Source organism: Periophthalmus magnuspinnatus, chromosome 6, assembly GCF_009829125.3.
Source record: "Periophthalmus magnuspinnatus isolate fPerMag1 chromosome 6, fPerMag1.2.pri, whole genome shotgun sequence".
Lineage (NCBI taxonomy): Eukaryota > Metazoa > Chordata > Actinopteri > Gobiiformes > Gobiidae > Periophthalmus > Periophthalmus magnuspinnatus.
The window spans coordinates 30,287,303-30,312,339 of NC_047131.1; the positions used below are offsets into that span (position 1 = coordinate 30,287,303).

Consider the following 25,037-nt stretch of genomic DNA (forward strand, 5'->3'; position numbering starts at 1 on the left):
GCACAAAACTGTAAAGCTTTGTAAACTTTGAGTGTTGGGAAAAGCCGCTATATAAGACTAATACTCCCTGTTATGTTATTTTAATTCGTTTTGAGCCTTTTTACTGCAAACTATAAACCCGATATTCAAATTTTTATACATTTGTAGTAAAATCATCTCTAAACTAAAGTGTATTTTTGAACACACTTTTCACACCAATTAGAGCACAGCTTGAGGCTAAGGCGAGCGGTTATTTACTGTCCCGTCTGCGCTCTCCTCTCTCTCCTCATCACTCTCGTCCAGGTCCCAGTGTCCTGTCCCCAGTGTCCTGTCCCCAGTGTCCTTCTGTCCCCAGTGTCCTGTCCCCACTGTCCTGTCCCCACTGTCCTGTCCCATCCTTTGAGCACAGACTGTTGCTGAACCTAGACTTGACCGACTGCAGGAGGCTCGGACCTTTTTGCTGAGTTAAATCCAGGTGTTGACTTTTTTTTTTTCTTTTTTTTGGACCAGGCAGCGTGTATCACTCAACTCTACTTTTGGTTCAAATAACAGTTTAGCAAAAACAACATGAGTTTCCACCTCCCTGATTAACACCGACCTGCTCTGTAACGACTCACAGGTCTGAACTCTGATCCATTCAAATCCACACAAATCCAACGCTGCCTCACAAACTGGATCTATTACTGTGGGGCGGGGCTTTATAAAACACACCTTGACGCCTCCTGACACATCGCTCCCAGACTCCTCTTAGACATTCCAAACAGAGTCATGTAATTGGCCGGTTAAACAGCGTAATGCTTTACAAATTAGGTCATTGGGATCGGGGTAGTCCTGCAGTTATTTTGGACAGAGGGATGAGGCTGAACCTTTGTCTTTACTTTGCAGGAGATTTTAATCATTATGGCAATTTTACTGCAGTCCATAAACTACAGCAGCTCGGCCTCATTGTTAACCTCCAATTGCTCACGGGGCTGTAAATATGGCTGCCCCACCGCGCAATGGCCTCGCTGATAGTTTATGGGGGATGGGACAGGACACCGGGACCTGGACGAGAGTGATGAGGACAGAGAGGAGAGCGCAGACGGGACAGTAAATAACCGCTCGCCTTAGCCTCAAGCTGTGCTCTAATTGGTGTGAAAAGTGTGTTCAAAAATACACTTTAGTTTAGAGATGATTTTACTACAAATGTATAAAAATTTGAATATCGGGTTTATAGTTTGCAGTAAAAAAGACTCAAAACGAATTAAAATAACATAACGGAGTATTAGTCTTATATATAGCGGCTTTTCCCAACACTCAAAGTTTACAAAGCTTTACAGTTTTGTGCATTATTTATTTACTTCATACTCGGTGTTGGTGAGCGACTTTTAGAGCCACAGCTGCCCTGGGGAACATCTACAGAAGTGAGGCTGCCAATCTGCCCCATCGGCCCCTTCAAAACTCACAGCACACTGCATTTATACAGTCAGGACAAAAAAAAAGTCAACACCTGGATTTAACTGAGCAAATATGTTGGTGTTGCTGCAGTTGGTCCGGTCGAGGTTCAGCAGAATGAGGTCAGCTGACACCGGAATAAACTGAATGACCAGGTTATTACAGCAATGGATTTTTGGGAATATTCCAAGATGAAAATGTCACGATTCAGCTGGATCAAACTGTGAAAGAGTGGATCAGGAAAACAGAGAGAGAGACAGAGAGAGAGGGAGAAGAAGGGAGAGAAAGGGAGGCTGAGAGGGAGAGGGGAGAGAGGAAGAGAAGCAGAGAGAGCGACAGAGAGAGGGGGAGAGGGGGAGGGAGAGAGAGAGAAAGCAGAGAGAGGGAGAAACAGGCAGAGAGAGACATGCACACAGAGAGAGAGAAAGAAAGAGAGGGAGAAGAAGGGAGAGAAAGGGAGGCTGAGAGGGAGAGAGAAAGAGAAGCAGGGAGAGAGACAGAGAGAGGGGGAGGGAGAGAGAGAGAAAGCAGAGAGAGGGAGAAACAGAGGCAGAGAGAGAGGGAGAGGGAGGCAGAGCGAGAAAGAGAAGCAGAGAGAGGGAGAAGCAGAAAGAGAGACAGAGAGAGGGAGAAAGAGAGGCAGAGAGAGACATGCACAGAGAGAGAGAGAGAAAGAGGGAGAGGGAGGCAGAGCGAGAAAGAGAAGCAGAAAGAGAGAGACAGAGACAAAGAGAGAGATGCACAGAAAGAGAGAGAGGGGGAGAGAAAAATAGAAGCAGAGAGGGAGAGAGAGGGTGGCAGAGAGAAAGAGAAGCAGAGAGAGGGAGAAGCAGAAAGAGAGAGACGTCATTTTCACACATGGATCGTCCACAGAGTCCAGACCTTAACCCCATTGAGAATCTTTGGGATGAGCTGGAGAAGCTTTGAGCAGCGTCAGACTCGACCATCATCAATGCAACAGGTGAAAAATTAACACAACACTGGATGGAAATAAATCTGTGACGTTGCAGAAGTTTAGAATCAAAGGCGGAACAACCAAATATTCGTGTGTGACCTTTTTTTTTTAGCCAGTGTATAATCTACAACAAAACGTCAAAGTTGTTGTTTTGAAGATAATAAAACTTTGCACATTAATCTTTCAAGAAGTTCATTAACTTTTTGTATGAAACACGGCCAAGACTTTTATAGACGCAGCTAATTATTGTCATCAAGATAATCCAATCCATGGGGCGGAGTCATTTTCTACACAAAAGATTCTTTATGTTGAAGTAATGTTTGTAGAAACACAAAACTCGAACATCAGCTTCTACAAGTCGAGACGAGACATGAGATCAGGACGAGATTTGGACATGTGCCTCACTATTTCATTACTTTATTTTATATTTTTGGCCGTTATTGTAGCACAACTTCTGATTCTCCCTATTTGTCCGATCCAACAGTCGTGTTTACATTTACAGTGACAGTGTTTGCTGGACGTGGCTCAGTCGGTAGAGCGTTTGTCCTCTGATCCCGTCTTCTCTCCTCTCGAAGGCTGGAGATTTGAACCCTGCTCTCGACATAAACATTACTGGTGGAGCGTTCAGAACCACCGACCCACCGCGAATAAATACTTTCTATATTCTGTATTTGTCAGGGACCGTGCACAAATTCATTAATGTTACAAAAGAAAAGATGATTTGTACCAGATTTATCTCCTGCTGCTTCACACGGGAACACACATTAAAACACTATGGATCGAAAGCCAATCCGTTTTCATCGTCACATCCTTAAAAAATATAATCTATTAAGTTTTGAAAGTTTTACTAGTTTACGTTTTCTTAAATTATGTTTTAAGTTTTATTCATAACTTGGCCCCAGAATCACTCAGTACATTTATACCAAGACTAAACAGCACCAGAGCGACAAGAGGCGCCGTAAACAAGAAACTGTAAAATCCCACGACGCAGAACCTCTTTTGGACAGTCCGCCTTTTCATATCAGAGCTGCAAACTGTGGAACTCACTGCCCACTGAAATAAAAAAAAAACATTTCTGAGTTGAAAATGTTCACCTCTAGGGTTAAGAACTGGCTGAAAATGAGTCAAAACTGTACACACTTGTAAATAAGTAGTATGACAGTTGGTGAGTGAGAGAACGTGTGAGTGTTGGATGTATATTTGTGCACTGATGTAACTATTTTAAGGGGCAGGTGTTTTAATATACTTTGCATATTGGTGAATTGTGGAGAAGCCCAACCAGGGACGGGAGTTGAGAATTAGCTCTGGCTATAAACTCTATATGCATCACATCAGCTGCAATGTTCATGTTGTAACTATGTCAGATTGCATTGTCCCTGTCAAATAAATATATAAATAAATAAATAAAACTAACAGTTCATCATTAACATCAGCAGGAAAATACAACAAAAAGTCCAATACAGCACGTTTCCTACAATCCAAACCAGTATAAAAGTCATTGTGTATTTGAACTGAGGAGGGGGCGTGGTGTTTTCAGTCCTACGTTTTGTCTTTTACCACGGATCAGACTTAGACGAGTGAGGGATGACACACAGACAGGTAAAACGATGTCGAAACGTGTTATTTTGAAGTGTTTTTCTCATTCAAAAGATATCGTTTTACCGCTATGGCAACAGTCCAAACGTTTCATCATCATCCTCCTGAAGCACATAGGACCCGTTGACCCTTTGACCAAAATGGCTTGTCTTATATTTTGTTATTCTGATCTAAAAAATAAACCCTTGTTCCGTCAAAAAATTCTGTGCAGTTTTTTTTTTTTTTTTTTACAGAGAAACAGAACGAATGAATCAGACTGAAGTGACACATTTGATGAACTGAAATGTACAAATTTCTGGTCAAATGATTCAAATCTACAGACAGTTTCCAAGTCTGGAGGTGATTTTCTGATGGTTTTGAGAAGAAAAGGCGACGGAGCAAAGGCCGAGGATCTTTTTGGACCTTTAATACGTTTTTTCAAAGCAGATGGCGCCGCATTATTCATAATTTTGAATAAATAGCTTAGATTTGAGCACAAAATTGAACTGTCGTAACTGAACATTTTGTATTCATTTGGGATATTACAGTGGCGATAATGAAGGTTTTTTGTTTTTAGTCCCTTTGCTGCCTGATTATAGATGGATCTGAGAAGTTTGAGATGATATCATAGCATTGAAATACGTGAGAGCACCCTCTACTGTCAGGCTGCTCCTCGTGCGTCGTAGGGATTAGACGTTTCATGTGTATCGGACTGAGTTGCGTGCTTTTTTTAGATGCCTTTTGACACAAAGTCTGGTCCAAATGTTTGAATCCTTCGGTACTTTGTCTCTGTTTCGATATTTATTTTACTCCGTTAAGAAAGACTGTCACTGTGTCCTTGGGCAAGACGCTTAGGCAACAAACCCTGTTGTCACAAACCTGCGTGTTAAGCTTGACTCTAGTTTGAAACTTGATGCTCAAATTAAGGCGGTTGTAAAGACCAGTTTTTTTTCAGCTGAGGCGAGTTGCCAAAGTAAAATCACGTTTATCTCGACATCATTTTGAAATTTTAATCCACGCTTTTATCTCGACACGGTTCGATTATTGCGACGCCTTATACTCAGGTCTCAACAAAACCTTACTGTCCTGTCTTCAGCTGGTCCAGAAAACTGCTGCTCGGCTTTTAACTGGTTTAACTGGAAATGTGATCACATAACTCCCATTCTCAAATCTCTCCATTGGCCTGTTCAGTTTCGCATTGATTTTAAGATTCTTCTATTTGTTTTTAATCGTCTGCATGGCCTGGCCCCTCTGTATCTGTCCCTCCCGCTCGCTCAGGTCTGCAGGTCGGGTTCTCCTCGTGGTCCCTAAGCCAAAAAAGGAAACTTAGGGCTGATCGGGCTTTTTCAGTGGCTGCTCCAAGACTCTGGACTCTGCACTTCCACTGAATGTTAGACTGGACGACTCACTTCCTGTTTTTAAATCTCTTCTTAAAACTCATTTTTTTACCTTGGCTTTTAACTCAGTGTAAAGAGTTGACATTTATCATTTTTTGTTTTTGTGTTTTAACCTGTGTACAGCACTTTGGTCGACTGTGTTGTTTTTAAAGTGCTTTATAAATAAAACTCGATTGGACTGGACTTAACCACCAACGTCTGCGTGCACTGGTGTATGAATGTGTGAGTGTTTCCTTGATTTAAAGCGTTTTAAGTTCCTAAAAGTTGGAAAAACGCTGCATAAAAACGTGACCATGACGACAAATAAAACATCTCATTTTCCTTTTAAAGAAAATTTAGCCTCGTTCAAGATCTCACCCTCGGCGCTGAAACCTTTGCGGTATTGAACGCCGACCCAATGGCCATTATCCCATTAGGTTATTTAACACAATAGATTTAAAGACACTTTATAAGCACAGAATTAATCCTAAACTCGCAGACAGAGGCAGACGTATTGAGGATCTGTCAAACAAAAGATGAATGAGCCATAAAGGATCCCTGTAATGGCGGGCGATGACACTCACTGTCAAGTATTTAAAGTGCACTGATTTAGGGCAAAGAAAGAGGCAAACATCGGCTGCTCATCATCCCGTTAGCAGCAGAGCAGAGTAATTACTTCCTGCACAAACGCCGTCGCCGAGCTCCACTATTTTCACTGGTACTTTCCATCATCATGTGCTTCCTTTTGTCCCTCTCTCCGTTTCGCCTCAGTCCTTTTTCTCCGTCCGTCAATTGATTAAATCTTCTCTAATGTCACCTGACTCTGGAGCTTCAGACCACAGAGGATTGACCATAAATGTATTTCCTGTTCCTCACCCACACAGACGACGTTCCTTTACTAACTACTGTGTTTCCTAGTGACATACGGTGACTAAAAACGCAATCTAAAGGTTGAATTCTAACGCGAACGGAAGCAAACGCGCCTGATTTGTCTGTTTTTAATGTTCATATCTTGATTTGATTGAAATAAAACCCCCAGAATCGTGTAGAGCGGGTTAATACGAACAATTTAAGACCAAAATGACGAGTCTGACAGCAGCAGTTACAAAGAGAGAAGTGAGTTTTTCAATAGAAAGTGAATTGGAGTCAACACGCACATGCTAGCACGTTAGCTCTGTCCATTTATATAAACATTGATGAGTATTTAAAGGATTAACCATAAATGTATTTCCTGTTCCTCACCCACACAGACGACGTTCCTTTACAAACTACTGTGTTTCCTCGTGACATTCGGTGACTAAAAACGCAATCTAAAGGTTGAATTCTAACGCGAAAGGAAGCAACCGCGCCTGATTTGTCTGTTTTTAATGTTCATATCTTGATTTAACGAGACAGTAGCGAAATAAACCCCCCAGAATCGTGCAGAGCGGGTTAATACGAACAATTTAAGACCAAAATGAGCAGCAGTTACAGAGAGAGAAGCGACAGTTTTTCAATAGAAAGTGAATTGGAGTCATGCTAGCACGTTAGCTCTGTCCATTTATATAAACATTGATGAGTATTTAAAAGGATTAACCATAAATGTATTTCCTGTTCCTCACCCACACAGACGACGTTCCTTTACTAACTACTGTGTTTCCTAGTGACATACGGTGACTAAAAACGCAATCTAAAGGTTGAATTCTAACGCGAAAGGAAGCAACCGCGCCTGATTTGTCTGTTTTTAATGTTCATATCTTGATTTAACGAGACAGTAGCGAAATAAACCCCCCAGAATCGTGCAGAGCGGGTTAATACGAACAATTTAAGACCAAAATGACGAGTCTGACAGCAGCAGGTACAGAGAGAGAAGCGACAGTTTTTCAATAGAAAGTGAATTGGAGTCAACACGCACATGCTAGCAGGTTAGCTCCGTCCATTTATACAAACATTGATGAGTTTTTCAGCATTTCTGTCAGTGGGTTTGATGTTCACGGTGCACGTAGAGGCTGTAGACGCAGTAATAAAAGTAATAAGTAATAAAAGGACTCGATAAAACTCTAATAAAAGGAAACGCTGAAACTTTTTGTCCAGTTGACGGAATTGAATTGCTCTTTTGTTCTGGATCAAACCTGGACGACGGAGGGATTACACAGACGAGTAATAAACGGATCATAATAAAATTGTAACAGGAGTCTTGCGCGAGTCCGGCGATTTCAGCAGAACTCAGCAGCACGGGGAGAAACGAAACAGGTTTTTTTCATTTTCAAGGAAATTTGTCTCACGTTTCTGTCTCCGTCGTGTTCGTTAAACGCTGGACACTGCACATGAGTCGTCTTCTCTCGTTTATCTTTTTCTTTTTCCTCTTTATTAGGAGCCGTTAACTTGAAAACTACCACTTTATGACATCACAAGGTGGAACAGAGAGTTTTGCATTTGTATTTTGAGACTGACTAATCATAAAGTGTTAGTCAGACATGCAAGAATTATAAAAAACACAACTCTCGGTCTGGTCCTCTAAAACCAGGACTAAACTGGGACTGAACCAGGACTGAACCAGGACTGAACCAGGACTAAACCAGGACTAAACAAAGACTAAACCAGGACTGAACCAGGACTAAAGAAGGAGTAAACCAGGACTAAACCAGGACTAAGTCAGGACTAAACCAGGGCTAAACCAGGACAAAACCAGGACTAAACAAAGACTAAACCAGGACTAAACCAGGACTAAACCAGGACAAAACCAGGGATAAATCAGGACTAAACCAGGACTGAACCAGGACTGAACCAGGACTAAAACAGGACTAAAACAGGACAAAACCAGGACTAAACCAGGGATAAATCAGGACTAAAGAAGGAGTAAACCAGGACTAAACCAGGACTAAGTCAGGACTAAACCAGGGCTAAACCAGGACTAAACCAGGGCTAAACCAGGACAAAACCAGGACTAAACAAAGACTAAACCAGGACTGAACCAGGACTAAACCAGGACTAAACAAAGACTAAACCAGGACTGAACCAGGACTAAACCGGGACTAAACCGGGACTAAACCGGGACTAAACCAGGACTAAACCAGGACTAAACCGGGACAAAACCGGGACAAAACCAGGGCTAAACCAGGACTAAGTCAGGACTAAGTCAGGACTAAGTCAGGAATAAACCAGAACTAAACCAGGACTAAACCAGGGCTAAATCAGGACTAAACCAGGACTAAACCAGGACTAATCCAGGACTAATCCAGGACTAATCCAGGACTAAACCAGGACTAAACCAGGACTAATCCAGGACTAATCCAGGACTAATCCAGGACTTTCTGTATGTTTTAGACCAAGTGCTTCTTGTCAGTTGTGCAGAGTCAACACAGAAACAAGTATCAATGATGAACAAGCAGCAGGTGAGGCATTCTGGGAGTTTTTGCCGTAGTCCCTTATAGATCCACGTCGTACAGCGCCGTTTTCTTCTAATAAACCCACTTTTTTCACAGATAACACGGCGATACAGCTTCTAAATCCATCACCTGTAATAAAACGAAGCGCTCGACCATAATCGCTCACGGCGCATACGTCAGTGAAACCGCCATCACTCCGCTTTGAGTCTGACCCCTACAGACACACGCAGCCCTGACCTTTGACACTGACATTTTCAAACCGCTCCGACTCCTTCACCCAAGTGTCAATTACATCTCTTTCGAATTTCCTCAGAGAAAATCAAGAGACGACGAAACACAAAACACAAAACACAAAACACTACAGCGCTCCCGGGGTCAAAACGCTGTCACTGCGACGCTCTGGTAAACGGCCGTGTGAATTATAGATGAGGAAGCTGCGGTCGTAGAGATGAAGCTTAAAGGTATAACGGCGAACGTCCGCAGTCTCTCACAGGAAACCGCGAGCGTTGTTAATACAAATACAATAGAGCGGCCTCTCGCAGCCAACGCATCGTAAATCCCCATAAGCGCCACGCACAGCAAAGCAATTCTAACTCCTGTACACTTTAATTGGTATAATTTAAAATGTTTACACGCTGAGTATAAACACACTTAATGCTAACGATGATCATTAGCGCGGACTATCACCGCTCATTTACGAGACAAGTGGCCCTTAAACTTCCCTATAGAGTTTAGAGCCGTCAACAGAGAACTACGGCGGGATTAAAGGAGCGGGATTATACTATTCTCTGATCTGTAAAACCAGGACTAAACATGGACTAAATCAGGACTGAACCGGGATTAAACCAGGACTAAACCAGGACTAAACCAGGGCTAAACCAGAACTAAACCAGAACTAAACCAGAACTAAACCAGGGCTAATGCAGGACTAAACTGGGACTAAACCAGGACTGAACCAGGACTAATCCAAGACTAAACCAGGACTAAACCAGGATTAAACCAGGTCTAAACATGGACTAAACCAGGGCTAAACCGGGGCTAAATTGGGACTAAATTGGGACTAAATTGGGACTAAACCAGGACTTAACAAGGACTAAACCAGGACTGAACCAAGACTAAATTGGGACTAAACCAGGGCTAAACCGGGGCTAAATTGGGACTAAATTGGGAGTAAACCGGGACTAAACCAGGACTAAATCAGGACTAAGTCAGGGCTAAACCAGGACTAAACCAGGACTGAACCAAGACTAAATTGGGACTAAACCGGGGCTAAATTGGGACTAAATTGGGACCAAACCAGGACTAAACCAGGACTCTATGTTTTTGAGGACGTCACAGCGCCTAACTCGTCTAACACACGAGTCACTTTTGCATAAATACAGACCTTTAAACACTGAAAACCTTCATGTCACAGACGTTTCCTCCACACAACCTGAAACTGAAGCTCATCCACACCGAACCAAACGCATCACTGCTTCTTTATGGAACAAATGACAAACTAATGCTGTTAATGCATCAAGCCCGTAAACTTTCTGGCACAGTTTAGTCACTTCAGGAAGATTGCTTACCGCGCAGTCGAGTATTTGAGCTTCAAAACCCGAGACTGACTCATCCCGAGAGCCGCTTTCCGTTTAAGTGTTGCAGAAGCAGAGCACTAACACCATCAGGCAGGTTTAAACTTAGAGGAGGTTCTGTGGAAAGCTCCTGCCGTCTAACCCTCGTGACGCTTATCGCTGCGAGCACACATCCTAAAGCCTTCCCTTTAAATCGATTTGGAAGACGGCTGCGTTTTATGGAAGATACATCATCGCCTGGTTTTAGTCTGACGTCCTTTGTTGGTCGACGTCTGCAGTGGTGTGTGATGGTAATTCAGTTTGTGCTTTGTCTCCTGCAGCCACAGACGTGTGAAATGCACCGAATTCTGCTGCGTGACGAATGATGTTTAGACCGATTCACTTCTCGTCCCTCAGTGATGTTTGGATTTCGTGACATAACAGGACTCACAATGACATTCTGATTCAATGGTGAGCAGAGTATCGGTGTGTGAATAAAAAAACACAGATAATTCTCGACGAATAAATAAATAAATAATAGTTGAAAGTTTTACAAATCTGTGTGCACGAAACTCCACAGATCTGGCTCGTGAACTGTCCACCTGCAGAACATCCAGACCAGAACCAGGAAGTACTTCACACATGTGTCCAGGACGAAATCAGGACTAAACTACGACCGAACCAGGATTGAACCAGGACTGAACCAGAACTGAATCAGGGCTAAACAAGGACTAAGTCAGGACTAAACCAGGACTAAACCAGGACCGAACCAGAGCTAAACAAAGACTAAACCGGGACTGAACCGGGACTAAAGCAGGACAAAACTGGGACAAAACCAGGATTAAAGGAGGACTAACCGGGACTAACCTGGACGAAACTGGGACTAAACCAGGACTAAACCAGGGCTAAACCAGGACTGAACCAGGTCTAAACATGGACTAAACCAGGACTGAAACAGGGTTAAACCAGGACTAAACCAGGACTAACCCTGGACGAAACCGGGACGAAACTGGGACTAAACCAGGACTAAACCAGGACTAAACCAGGACTGAACCAGGACTAAACACGGGGTGTTAGTGTTTGAGTTTTGTGCAGTTTTCTTCCTGAAGATATGAGACAGACCTCGACTTTGACGATGTTCAAATCCAGACTCAAACTGTTCTGTTTTTCTGCTGTGACTGACTTTTCTCTTTTAGTGTTAATTTCATGACGATTATTCATATTTTCATTTATTTGTATTGTGATTTTAACGTCTTTATTACTTGGTGCTATACAAATAAACTTGCCTTGCCTTGTCTACCAACAATTCTGAACAATTCGCTGTTCTTCAGATAAAAAAAAAAAAAGTATTAACTCAAAGCCGTACTTGAATTTGAATATTTGAGCACACTACAGTCTCTTTTACCATTTCAACAACTGAACTGAGGAAACGACTGGCACAAAGTGAAGTGCAGTCTTCATGAATCCTTGAGATGTCCCTGGGATAGTCGCTCCTATGTGCTGCAAAAATGAATTTACATATTTCTAGAAAAGAGGGCATTTAATAATTGCGGTGAAATTAGCATACCGGGTGCAGCGCGGATTGAACGAGTTTGAATAGAAATCTAAACTGCCTCCTACGCCACCGTGTAATTTTCACAGTGAGAAAGTTTTGACCATAATGGCCCCTTAAGTCTTATTATTGATGCTTATATTCAACATTGTGAGAGGTTTTGGTACAACAGAGTGAACAAAAAGAGCCCATTCCATCACTTCACCCGCCGCCACAGCTACAAAGTTTTGGTAAAATGGAGTTTAAATGTCATTTTCGACTCTAACTGAACAAATGACGCTCTCAGTCTTTGGAGCTGCACACACTGGAGCTTTTAACGTATTCATTTTGTAAGTTTTAGGTAGATTTTATATAAATCAGGGATGGTTTATCGATTATCGGGGATATTTGAGTATTTTCACAGATATCATACTGAAACTTTGCCGAAATCTTGTCCTCGGTGCTTCAAATGTGTCTTTTTGAACAGAAAAATGAGCAAAAATATGAATTTATATCTCAGTTAATGACATTTTGTTATTATTTTACAATAGGGACAAGTTAATTTGTAAATTTACTATAATTTATCACAAATTTGGTCCTTGCTGTGGATTTTAAAGGCTCAGTGAAGAGAAGGAACTGAATAGATGTAATGAAAATATATATTAGGAATATTAATTTAGTATAAGGCAAGTTTATTTGTACAGCGCAATTCATATGCGACGTAATTCAAAGTGTTTATGGAATAAGAAAGACATTAAAATCACAATACCACAACTCAAAGTCAGTCCTGGTTTAGCCCTGGTTTGGTCCTGGTTTAGTCCTGGTTTAGTCCTGGTTTAGTCCTGGTTTAGCCCTGGTTTAGTCCTGGTTTAGTCCTGGTTTAGTCCTGGTTTAGTCCTGGTTTAGTCCTTGTTTAGCCCTGGTTTAGCCCTGGTTTAGTCCTTCTTTAGTCTTTCTTTAGTCTTTCTTTAGTCCTTCTTTAGTCCTGGTTTAGCCCTGGTTTAGTCCTTGTTTAGTCCTTGTTTAGTCCTTGTTTAGCCCTGGTTTAGCCCTGGTTTAGTCCTTGTTTAGTCCTTGTTTAGCCCTGGTTTAGTCCTTCTTTAGTCCTTCTTTAGTCCTTCTTTAGTCCTTCTTTAGTCCTTCTTTAGTCCTGGTTTAGTCCTTCTTTAGTCCTGGTTTAGTCCTGGTTTAGTCTTTCTTTAGTCCTGGTTTAGTCCTGGTTTAGTCCTAGTTTAGCCCTGTTTTAGTCCTGTTTCAATCCTGGTTTAGCCCTGGTTTAGCCCTGGTTTAGTCCTTCTTTAGTCCTGGTTTAGTCCTGGTTTAGCCCTGGTTTAGTCCTTCTTTAGTCCTGGTTTAGTCCTGGTTTAGCCCTGGTTTAGCCCTGATTTAGCCCTGGTTTAGTCCTTCTTTAGTCCTGGTTTAGTCCTGGTTTAGCCCTGGTTTAGTCCTTCTTTAGTCCTGGTTTAGTCCTGGTTTAGCCCTGGTTTAGCCCTGATTTAGCCCTGGTTTAGTCCTTCTTTAGTCCTGGTTTAGTCCTTCTTTAGCCCTGGTTTAGCCCTGGTTTAGCCCTGGTTTAGCCCTGGTTTAGCCCTGGTTTAGCCCTGGTTTAGTCCTGGTTTAAGCTGTATTCTGTACAGTTACTTGGTGGTACTCCGAATAATTACTTTCTTAAATAAAAGTACTACACACCAGTACTTCCTTGTACAGTTCTGACTTTGAGCTCCACAGTTTTAATGAGACAAACCTCAGCTCTTTCTCTGCACATGTGATTTTCCCTCTAATTAGACCAAAATTAAAACATAACAGTCACAAAAACAAAGCTGTTAGGAATTTTATACTATGTTTTTTACTCCATCCATTTTCTTCCACTTATCCAAGACTCCCACACTTCCCTCACCCCAGACACTTCATCCAGCGCCTCCAGTGGGACCCCAAAGCGTTCATTTAAAAGCAACACCACGTAAAAGTATTTTGTATTCTGTAAACTAAATACATTTCCAAATCATCACTGTAAAACCTCAACCGATATTCACCGATACCGATATTACTAGCCACAACAGCATGAAGAATATCGGATACGGTATCGGCTCAAAACAAACACCTTGCGTAACACGTCTGGACTCACCGCTCCCTCGTCCTCCCGGCTGTCGCTGGCGTCTTCGCTCTTGTGGTGTCCGGCCGACGAGCGCGTGTCCCTCTTGCGGCTGGCGTCGGTCCCTTCCGTCTGCCTCTCTCCATCTGCGGCGAGGAGGAAAAACAAAAGGAGGAGCTCAGAAACCAGCCAAGCGTTACCACCGTTATCAAATACGTCTTTGTCAACATCGCAGCTATTAGGCTCGTGATAACCATCTTCATTCATAACGCCATTGTCACGCTGATCGCTATCGGCCTAATCCGCTGTCATTCACTGTATCTTCATTAGCATCGCCGTGGTCAGCAGTAACTCGCCAGCGTCGGTATCAGTCGCTTTCAATCCTGATAAAACCTCCCAGAAAATGTAGATTAACAGGGACAAATGTAATTGGAAAATTGAAGAAAGACGAGGGCGGAGCGTGAAACCGAGTCCCGAGGGTTTATGAAAAAACACGGGACATAAAAGTGGAAAGAAGAGAGATGTAGAAATGGAAAGAGAGGTGTAAAAGAGAAGTGAAGCCGTTAGGATGCTGCCACACCACAGATGGATTATGGGAGTTTTACAGAACTGTGATGACAGTTAAGGGACTACTCACTCAGAATGAAATCTTCTCATTAGAAAGATGTGTGTGGAAGCACATATGGGCGATATCGGCTTCCAAGTGAAAAAAAAAGACACATTTCTGTCCTTTTGGGAATTAAAATTAGTTTATAATGTGTATTCTGGGTTTTATGTTGATTTGTCAGGATGTTCACGCACTGAAATAAACAAAACAGAACAGAAATCTTCATAATTAGTCTGTTTGTAATGGATTCATGTTTGTAAATCTAAACAGGCCTTTCTCGATATTCACTGTATCGATTTATGGGGTCAATATTTATCATTTTTATCACATTTTCTTTGCACAACTAGGATATTTTGGGTATTTTTTTGGCTGTACGATCAGATTTAAGCCATAAAAGTTTGAATTAATAACGTCTATAACTCATTACAGATGCAAATTAACCACTAAAGTGTTTCATTCTGCAGTTTTTTTCATGATTTTTTAACAATATTGTACATTTTTGTGGTTTAAATCTGTCTTTCAGTGGCTTAAATGCATTTCAATATTATCGTTTATCGTCTATATTTACTTCAGCGATATATAGAACTTCAAATTTTGTTGTTGTGACAGGCCGATGTGCTAATAATCAGATTAAGGGCGTGCATGAAACCTCCAAACGAAACTCATCCAGGCCAGAGCGAGTTTGGAGCCGAATTGCATATTACGAATTTTGACCGTGAGTATTTATTTATTTTTGTATTATATTATTTATTTATTTATTTCGAGCACATGTATCGGGTTCACTTAAAGTACATTTCACAAATTAATCCTTATATAAGCTCAAAAAGAAGTGGGAAGAAGAAAACTATCATAGCAACCAAAGAGCCAATCAAACGCTGTCAATCAAACCTGTTGCCAACGGGAACGAGCTCAGGGAAAGAAGGCGCCTGATTTGACTCTTAACAATGTTCAAGTGTTGAGTTACAGACAAATAGCAAAATAAAAACCCCAGGATCACGTAGAAAAGGTTAATACGAACATTTAGGACCAAAATGACGACTGACAGCAGCAGGAACAGAGAGAGGGGCCATAGTTTTCTAATATAAAGTGAATTGGAATGAATAGAGAAGCTGAAACTGTGCTCATGATCACTTCATATTTGGGATGGTGTGTAGCAGGTTGGCTATGTCCATGTATATCAGTGGTTCTCAAATAGTGGGGCGCGCCGTGAGATACCGGGGGGCGCGTATGACACTGTAGTACTGTACTCAACGCGTACGCAGTAAAGAGCAGGAAAGAGCGAACAGATCGTGACACAGGGCAGTGAACAAGAGACACTTTTGCTAAAGAGACACTATGGAAAACATTTTAACAGGGATGAAAAGAAAGGAGGTAAAGTCACCTGAAAAATAAGACACATATATATATTTATTTAATTTTAATGTATTATTTTGATATTTAATTTTAACGTATTCATTTGATGTTTATTTTATTTTATTTTATTATTATTTTTTTATATTTAATTAAATCATTCATTATATCATTTCATTTATTTGGGGGGGAGCACTGATGTATATAAACAGTCTATGGCAGGGGCCCAAACTCTCAAACCGAGGGCCAGTGGTCAACACAATAGATTATTCAGATCTATGCATTTTTGTTTTGACTTCATACTTTAAATCAGGCTTGAAATATTAACATTAGGTCTGTAAAACAATGCAGTGTGATGTTATTTAGGTTTATATTGGGAGGATTACTCAAATTTGTTGTAAAAAGTACCGATTATGATCGATTGGGCCAGTTCACCTGAAGGTCTGAGGGCCAATAAAAACTGGTCTGAGGGCCGCATTTGGCCCCTGAGCCATAGTTTGGACACTCCTGGTCTATGGTGTCCATCCTTTGGCACATACTTTATTCATATTATTATTTTATGGACAAAGTAACATGATAAAAGAGCATATACTAATATACTTTTTGCATATTCTTATTTTTTCTTATTATTTTTTTTCTATCTTTTCTTATTTTATTTGCAATAGATTCATGTTTTTGCAATAAATTAAATATATTGAAATGTTTTAAAGTATCATTGTTTCAGTACTGTCTGGAAAAGAGGATAGATGACACGAGATCACTCTTCTTTCTGCTCTCTTTTCATTTCTTGCTTAACTTTACGACGCTGTTATCGTCTTTTTATATTTTATGAATGAAATAAACAAAATAATACGATTCCAGCTGGACACTGTAATAAATATTTCCTTCGTTTTAGTCTGAATATCGCAGTTTTCATCGCTCAGCCCAGGTAATAATAAATAAATAAGACAGATTGACGCACTTCTCTGCAGTACCTCTTGTATTTGATCTCAACGGGCCAACGCAATTAATGAATGCACAACACACAACAACAACAACAACGCACAACAACGCACAACATAACTGGCGCCTGAGCTATCGACTCGGCCGTAAAAGAGGGTGATGGGTGAAGCGGGGCGTGCAGGCGGGGGGGGGTGGGGGGGTGGGATGGTCAGGGGCACATACACGCACACACACATAGACACACAAACACACACAGACACACAAACGAGCCGAAGGATTCTGATTAAAAGACGGTGCAAGGGGATCGGGTGGCTATAAAACATAATGGGAGCTAATGGTTTTCCAATATGTCCCCTTAACAATGAGTCTGAGTGGGGTAGATTGGATGACGGGGGGTTGTGTGCGTGTTGTGTGCGTGTTGTGTACGTGTTGTGTGCGTGTTGTGTACGTGTTTACGACAGCGGCAATGGAACAAGGTGAACTTCGGGGCTTAATAAACTTTGGCGAAGTTTGTCTCCATCAAAACGTCTCAAAATGTACAAAAGTGAAACTGCGCAAAACTCTCCACGATTATCACGATTATCACGATTATCACGGCTAAAATGATTGCGATTAACGATTATATCACGATTAAAAATGTTCTGCATATGAATAATTACAATTTTAATATTAAGAACAGGGATCAAAAGGAGATCATCAGGAAGAAGTCGTTTTTTTCTGCACGTTCTGGTGACACGATGATCATTTTTGTTGGCGATTATCACGATTATATAAAAAAAACGCCACTTATTGTCGACCCTTTTTATCACGATCAATGATATTGTTTATCGTCCATCGCTACTCTCCACAACTCACAAATATATTTTAATTTATTAAATTAAATTTATTATAATTTATTTTATTAAATGTACTACATAATCTTGCTAATCTAATATCTTGCTTGATATAATTGATTAAAAAATAAATAAATAAAAAAAAATATAAAAAAAACCTTGAATGAGAATTTCCACCGTTTGCTTTGTCAAAAAATATTTAGAAGAATTATTAAACTTTTTTTTTTTCTTTATTTACTACATAATTCCATATATCTCGCCTGATATATTTGATAAAAAAAAAAAAAAAACACTGAATGAAATTTTTGTATCCAAACATTTGACTGCTTATAATGAGACAACAGATGATTTTGTTGTTTACATTTCATTTTAATATTCTTATAATTCCAAAAACGTGTTATTAATCATATTTTGGTGTGTGTTAGCTGTTTCATGTACTTTTTTCAGTTTTATTTGTATTTTTTTCACTTCTGCTCAGGTCCAATTTTAGAAAAACACACCAATGTCACGATGATTTACCACAGACTGTGTAAAGAAGTGGACTAAAGTGTGACATGATACACAGCGTTCGGCGACGGTCAAATGAAACTCAGCGATGCTAGCAGTTATTGGGGTGAATTTGCATATTAGGAATTTTCACCGCGAGTATCATAGCAACCAAAGAGCCAATCTAAAGCATCTTCCCGCCTAGCAACACTGTCAATCAAACTTATTGCTAACACTAGCGGGAGTGACTTTGGAGAAAAAAGACACTTATTTTGTTTGTTATTAATGTTCATATCTTGATTTACAGACACAATAGTGAAATAAAAACACCAGGATCATGTAGAGGGTTAATATGAACAATTTTAGACCAAAATGGCGAGTCCGACAGCAGCAGTTACAGAGAGAGGGGCGACAATTTTTCAATACAAAGTGAATTGGAGCCAGAGTCAATGGAGCTAGCAGGTTAGCCATGTCCATTTATATATACAGTCTTTGTGATTTTCCAGTGTTCATCTCCCAAACTAACTACATAGTGCCATTTAGATTCAAATCGCGGTGCCGTTGTGTTAGAAACTGTTCATCAGGGGCCGGTCTCAGGGAGGAGCACTTCTGAGTCTGGGGACGTGTTGAGCGGCCGGAGCAGTGCGGTAAAAGCCTTCATCGCACTGCTGGGCCAAATGTGGCTCTGACTGTCCATCAAACTCCTCTTCATCAAAGAACTGCCCCCTGTGAACTTCATCAGGGCCAAGAAGACATGAAGAATAATACAGAGGTTTGGTTCTTTGTACTGTAATGATCTGAGGGTTTGTGTTTAGCTCAGAGTTTACACCTTTTGTTGTTCTTGTAACCGTTTGTGTGTGCTGTTGTTCTTGTAACTGTGGTGTTGTAATTGTTTTTGTTCTTTTAACTGTGTTTTTGCTGTTCTTGTAACTGTTTGTGTTGTTGGTGTTGTTCTTGTTGTTGGTGTTATTCTTGTTGTTACTGTTATTCTTGTTGTTACTGTTATTCTTGTTGTTGGTCTTGTTCTCGTTGTTGTTCTTGCTGTTCTTGTTGGTGGTGTTCTTGTTGGTGTTATTCTTGTTGTTGTTCTTGTTGTTCTCATTGTTCTTGCTGTTCTTGTTGGTGTTATTCTTGTTGTTGGTGTTATTCTTGTTGTTGTTCTCATTGTTCTTGCTGTTCTTGTTGGTGTTATTCTTGTTGTTGGTGTTATTCTTGTTGGTGTTCTTGCTGTTCTTGTTGTTGGTGTTATTCTTGTTGTTGTTGTTCTCATTGTTCTTGCTGTTCTTGTTGGTGTTATTCTTGTTGTTGGTGTTATTCTTGTTGGTGTTCTTGTTGTTCTCGATGTTGTTCTTGCTGTTCTTGTTGTTGGTGTTCTCGTTGTTCTTGTTGTTGGTGTTATTCTTGTTGTTGCTGTTCTTGTTGTTGGTGTTATTCTTGTTGTTGTTCTTGCTGTTCTTGTTGTTATTCTTGTTGGTTTTGTTCTTGTTGTTCTCATTGTTCTTGTTGTTGGTGTTGTTCTTGTTGTTCCTGTTATTCTTGTTGTTGGTGTTATTCTTGTTGTTGGTGTTATTCTTGTTGTTGGTGTTATTCTTGTTGTTGCTCTTGTTGTTCTCATTGTTGTTGTTGTTGCTGTTCTTGTTGTTCCTGTTATTCTTGTTGTTGGTGTTGTTCTCGTTGTTCTTCTTGTTTTTGTTCTTGTTGTTGTTCCTGGTCAGTTTTGGACACTAGCTGCTGTTGTTTTGTTTTGTTCTGCTCTTGTTTTGTCGTGGGTTACAGTCTACAGTCGCCCCTTGTGCTCAGAAAATAAACAACCAGATGAAATTCCGCGTGGTTCCTTGGCTTTAATAAAACTTTTCAATATTAATTTCCTGAGCAAAACGATACAGAGTTTTAATTACCATTTTACACAAAAATAATCAATTTTTTCCTCCAACATTTTTACTTGGCTCCAAAACACAAGCGTCTGCAAACTGAGGATTGGCTGTGGACTTTTAGATTAGAAATGACTGAATCTCGATTTTAATTAAAATTTGTTTAATTGCACAGCGCCAATTTCATCTCACTTTGGGGCATAGATTTCGCTTCTGAACGCGAGTACCATAGCAACCAAAGACAATCAGGGGCGACGCTGTTGATGGTAACGCCCCTTCCCGTCCTCACCGCCGGTTTAGCGGTTGAGCGGGCGCTTAGCAACACTGTCAATCAAACCTGTTGGAAAAGACGAAGTTTAAATCTGTCAACTGGACAAATCGTTGTAGGAGTGAGGACGTTTCGCTGATTTGGTCAGATTACCTCTGGACACTGCCTTAAATCTGTCTGAGGGGAGGAGCTAACGGCACTGAAACTGTAAACAGCTGTTGTCTCCAGTTTCAGCCTTAACAACCCTATTCAACCTGTAACGCCTACTGCCGTCTTTGTTCCTGTTTGTTTTGGGTCTGTTTAAGGAAGGATTGTCTTTCCTAACAAAAATCGCTTCTTTAACTCTCCTCTCAAACCATTTCTTTTCTCTGGCTCAGATCTGAACTTCACTGTCTTCAAAAGGAGTGATTATTGTCTTAGAGATGGAGATGTACAGCAGACTGGGGTCCTGAGCTGCTCTCTCTCGTGGTGGTACATTCTCTTATGAAGTAGCTGTTTAGTTTCTCCAGTGTTCTCCAGTTCACTGAATGGAGTAGACCACATTACTTTGTTCATGTCTCGGGGTTTTGTCCTTTCCGTGATCCAGTTTTTGCCTTAAAGCGTTTGTAAGTTTGAAATAGACCGGAATCTCAAACTGTTTGAAAATTCTCTGAAGTTTTTCCGACTCCAGCTGTGTAAGGAATAGTTACACGTTTCCTTCTAGGTTCAGACTCCCCGTTGTCCTGTTTTTTGGCTCTCTTAGATCTACTGAAGGCCTGTGTTTGTCGGCACCGCTTGAGCTCTGCGTTGTCGAGCACCGATGACTCGAGTTTGTGCAGCATTTTCGCCTTTTTCTACGGATCAGACCTGGACGACTGAGGGAAACGTGAAAGACCGAGCCTGATTTGTCTGTCGTTAACGTTCATATCTTGATTGATGGACACAACGGCTAAAACAAACATTTTAAGACCAAAATGATGAGCCTGACAGCAGCAGGAACAGAGAGAGAGGCGAGTTTTTCAATGGAAAGTGAATTGGAGCCAAAGTCGATGGAGCCAGAATCGCGCCCAGGCTCATTTCCACGGCGCTAATCTCATCTCACTTCAGGACATAGTTTTGGCTTTTGTCAAAACACAGATTTTTAGTTTAGTCCAGCATCACATTCACTCACAGCACTGAAAAATCTCTACTTCAAATAATAAATGCTAATGTGTTTTCATTGTTTTATAACAGGTTTATTTTTATTAGCGGCTTAAAGTTCTGTGAGTCACTGCATGAGCCAACAGGTGCACAGCTCTGGTAGTTCAACTGTTGGCAAAGAGCTGCACAACTGCATCCCATCAAGTTTAAAAATAACCCACTAAATACAAGACCTCACTTCAAGCAGCATCTGAACTATTAGACGGATTTAATTCACAAAAGCTCCACTAAGTTGTGTTGACGAGGATATTAGAGGCTAAAGAGGCCGGGGAACGTTTGGTTGAAGGTTTTATAAGCGTTTTAAGTCATGTTATAATGTACAAGTCATGTGATGTTTATTGTTCCTTACTGCCATTTTGTATTTTAGTCAAAGTTTTATTGAAATTGTTTTAACATCAATAAAATGCCATTTATATTTCAAATTGTGGGTTTATTTGTTAGTAGCAAATTGTAGTTTGGAGTGACTCTTGTGAGAGAAAATGCGACTATTAAATTTGACCCTGACAAAGTTATTTCTACTCTCTATAGCACATGTGTCAAACTCGAGGCCCGTGGGCCAAATGCGGCCCGCCACGTCCTTTTATGTGGCCCGCGACAAAGAAAATGAAAAGGTATGACTGTCTTAAAATGTCAGTTTATCATTAGATACAGGGTTAAACAGCCATTTTTTCATCTCTATGCAAATCCATATGCAATATTTGAAACTTGAAGAAGCAATAAATATAGAAACGGTTAATTAACAAGATAAAAAAAAAAACAACATTAAGTTTGGTTACGTTTAGTGACTTTATCTTACAGTTAGTTACATCTGGACCTTTGAGAACAACCATTTTGTTGACGTGGCCCTTTGTGAAAATGAGTTTGACGCTCCTGCTCTATAGTGTTGTACGTCTTATTAAAATTACTCTAATAAGTGTTGTTATTAGCACTGCAAGAGAGTAAACAATGAACACTATTTTTAGTACTATTGACTCTGTGTGGAGTAAATAATCCGCCAAAGTAAAATTCTGAAAACACGGCTCAGTGTCATCAGTTTACTCTAAAAGTGTAAAACTGACACTGAATATTTTTACTCTGAAGCTGCAGTAAATCTTAGTCTGTGCAGATAAGGACCACATGCACTCGGAAATAGTGTAAATTTTTACTCTAAGTGTTGGTTTAACACTTCAAAATGTACTATGTTGTATTACCACATGACATCACAAAGTGGAACAGAGTGTTTTCTGTCTGAACTCAGTCTAAATATGTAGGGTTTGTGAGTTAAACTTGTGTGAATGAAACAAAAAAACACAAGTCCAGGTCTGTTTGTGACGAGGAAACAACATTATAACATAGATCAGAGAATAGAGTAATATGGCCCTTTAAACTATCAAAGCAGCCACTTCAATGACTATTTTTTCAACCTTTTTGTGTGACAGGGACACTTTTTTTTTGTTAAAACGATGCCGCGGTCACTAAAACATTTTAAAACGGCTCCAATTTGAAAAAAGCAAACCCACGTCGCTATGTCTCGCTCTTTGGATTTTGCAGTAGCAGTAGTTTTGAGCCTTTTCTGGTTCACAAGTTTGCTCAGGGCACACGAAAATGCCGTTTTATTGCTTTAATTAAAAAATGATGTGGATTAGTCAAGTCAAATTTGTTTTTTTCAAGGCACACCTGGCAATCCCTCCAGGCACGGGCTGAAAACACAGATAACAGATTTTTTTTTTTTTTTTGTAGAAAGCGGAACACACGAAACTCTTTGTTATGCAGATTGTACAATTCAATCTTCATAAACTTTTAATAGAATCTAATTATATTGCTGTGAAAATAAAGTGTAACGTGATAAATTGATCGACTGACAAACAGACGTATGGGGAAAACCACCTGGAAATATCGTCTTACGCTCTAGTCGTGATCATTACAATGCGCCGGGTGTCGGTTTGACGGGGTCCCGATGTCCGCTTGGGAGTCAGTTCAAATCCCAGCGTGTGACGGGACTCCCTCAAGCCTCCGCGGCGGCGCTAATGAAGTAATGAAACGCCGAGCGGCAGGTTAATGGGAGCCAATGGACAACAGGGAAGAGAGCGGCCGGAATGCTAATGCTACAGACTTACTTTTCATCTGACCTTATCCAGACATTCCTTCGCCCTTAGACTGCAGAATTTTGCATCAGCTGATAAAAAGTCAGTTTGTGTAATCTCCACAGATACCGGGCAGGTTTGGAGTATTATAAAAACATTGTATTAACCGGGCTTGTACTCAGTCATTGTCTTATCTCGAGATTCAGAGCGAGCGCAGACGGCTTCCTTCCTTCCAACCTTTGCGTAACACGTTCACCTTGTCTTAATGCCCTTTGAAAACTATTTCCCCAAAACTTTTACCAACTGTAGCTGTCAGAAGTCTTCCTTTTCTTTACCGCGGTGAGTGTATGTGTTCAGCGTTATGCACAGACTATACGAGGATGTGCCTTGGCAAGCTGTTTCTGTGCATCTCATTTTATCTTTGAACAAGACTGACAACAACCGCAGGGTTTTACTGCAAGGCGCTAAGTGATAGACAGAATGGTGATACAGCAGAATGCGAAATATCACAGAATCAAAGGGACGGGAGCCGCGGGAGCTCCGGCTACAACAGCGAAGGCCGATAAAGGCAGGAAGACAATATTTTTGGCACATTCAATTAAAGGATTGAAGTGGAAATGTCTGAACGTCGGTTAAAGAGAGGACAGAAAGCGTTCAAATCTCACGTCGCAAAGAAGCGCGGGGGTTATTTTTAGTAATAATCTATAGTGTGCAATAGGAGCTGCGGTGTGTGTGCGGACGTGGGCTGGAGCGACGTCAACAAACGCTTAGAAACAATGCAGGATTACTCATGTTTGAATGACCTAAATGACAACTGTGAGTGAGCTAATGGAAAACCGTTACAGCATGGTCTAAACAGAACAGGGCAAGGCAAAATGGGAACAAAATTATACTTTTTTTTGCCTGTTTTCCATCTCAATTTTCAGTTTGACGTTTAATTTTATTGCAAACATAGACAGAGATAGAAGTGGAGATCAGGTATATAAAGCAGCTGACAGGATCAATACGCAACCAATAATAACAAAAACTCCGGTTTTATCCACGTTTAAAGTTTGGATTCGATCTGTAGTTTGGATTGAATAGTTTGGATTGAATTTGCGCAAGATATTAAGCCTTAAAAGCCTCCGTGTGTTACCTCTAGAGCCAGAAATCAGGTCTTAAATTTCATACATAAACGGTGAGAAAATTGTCGTTTACTTTCTGTAACTTGGATTATAATTATAAGCAGCAGCAGAAAACAGAAAGAGGAGAAAAATGTGAGGAGTTGCCGCTGGATCGGAGCGTGAGGGGGAGGAGCAGGGGGCAGATGGCACCGCACACGGAGACGCAGAGGGAACACGACACTGGACTTTTAGTCAAACTGTGCGGATTTAGAAGTTGTGAAACACGAGGAGACGTAAAGAGACGCGACTCTGAGCGTTCACCTAAAACAACTGCGCTCTTATTCCTGCACGATTGGCTGGAGACTTGTCGATTAAAATGCACTTGTGTTATCATACGCATGGTTTCGTCAAAGTATGAAAACATATCTTACTTTCACGGACGAAAACCGGATAAAATACAGTGTTTTTGTGA

The 25,037-nt window shown here is 40.8% G+C and overlaps 1 protein-coding gene across 1 annotated transcript in view; it reads right to left on the reverse strand.

Moving 5' to 3' along the window:
• b4galnt4a (beta-1,4-N-acetyl-galactosaminyl transferase 4a) overlaps nucleotides 1-25,037 on the reverse strand; it is a 258,847-nt gene that overhangs the window by 173,868 nt on the left and 59,942 nt on the right. Inside the window, exon 2 of the mRNA XM_033967912.2 lies at nucleotides 13,897-14,009. Within this exon, the coding sequence (XP_033823803.1) occupies nucleotides 13,897-14,009 (113 nt within the window). The remainder of the gene's footprint in view (nucleotides 1-13,896; nucleotides 14,010-25,037) is intronic.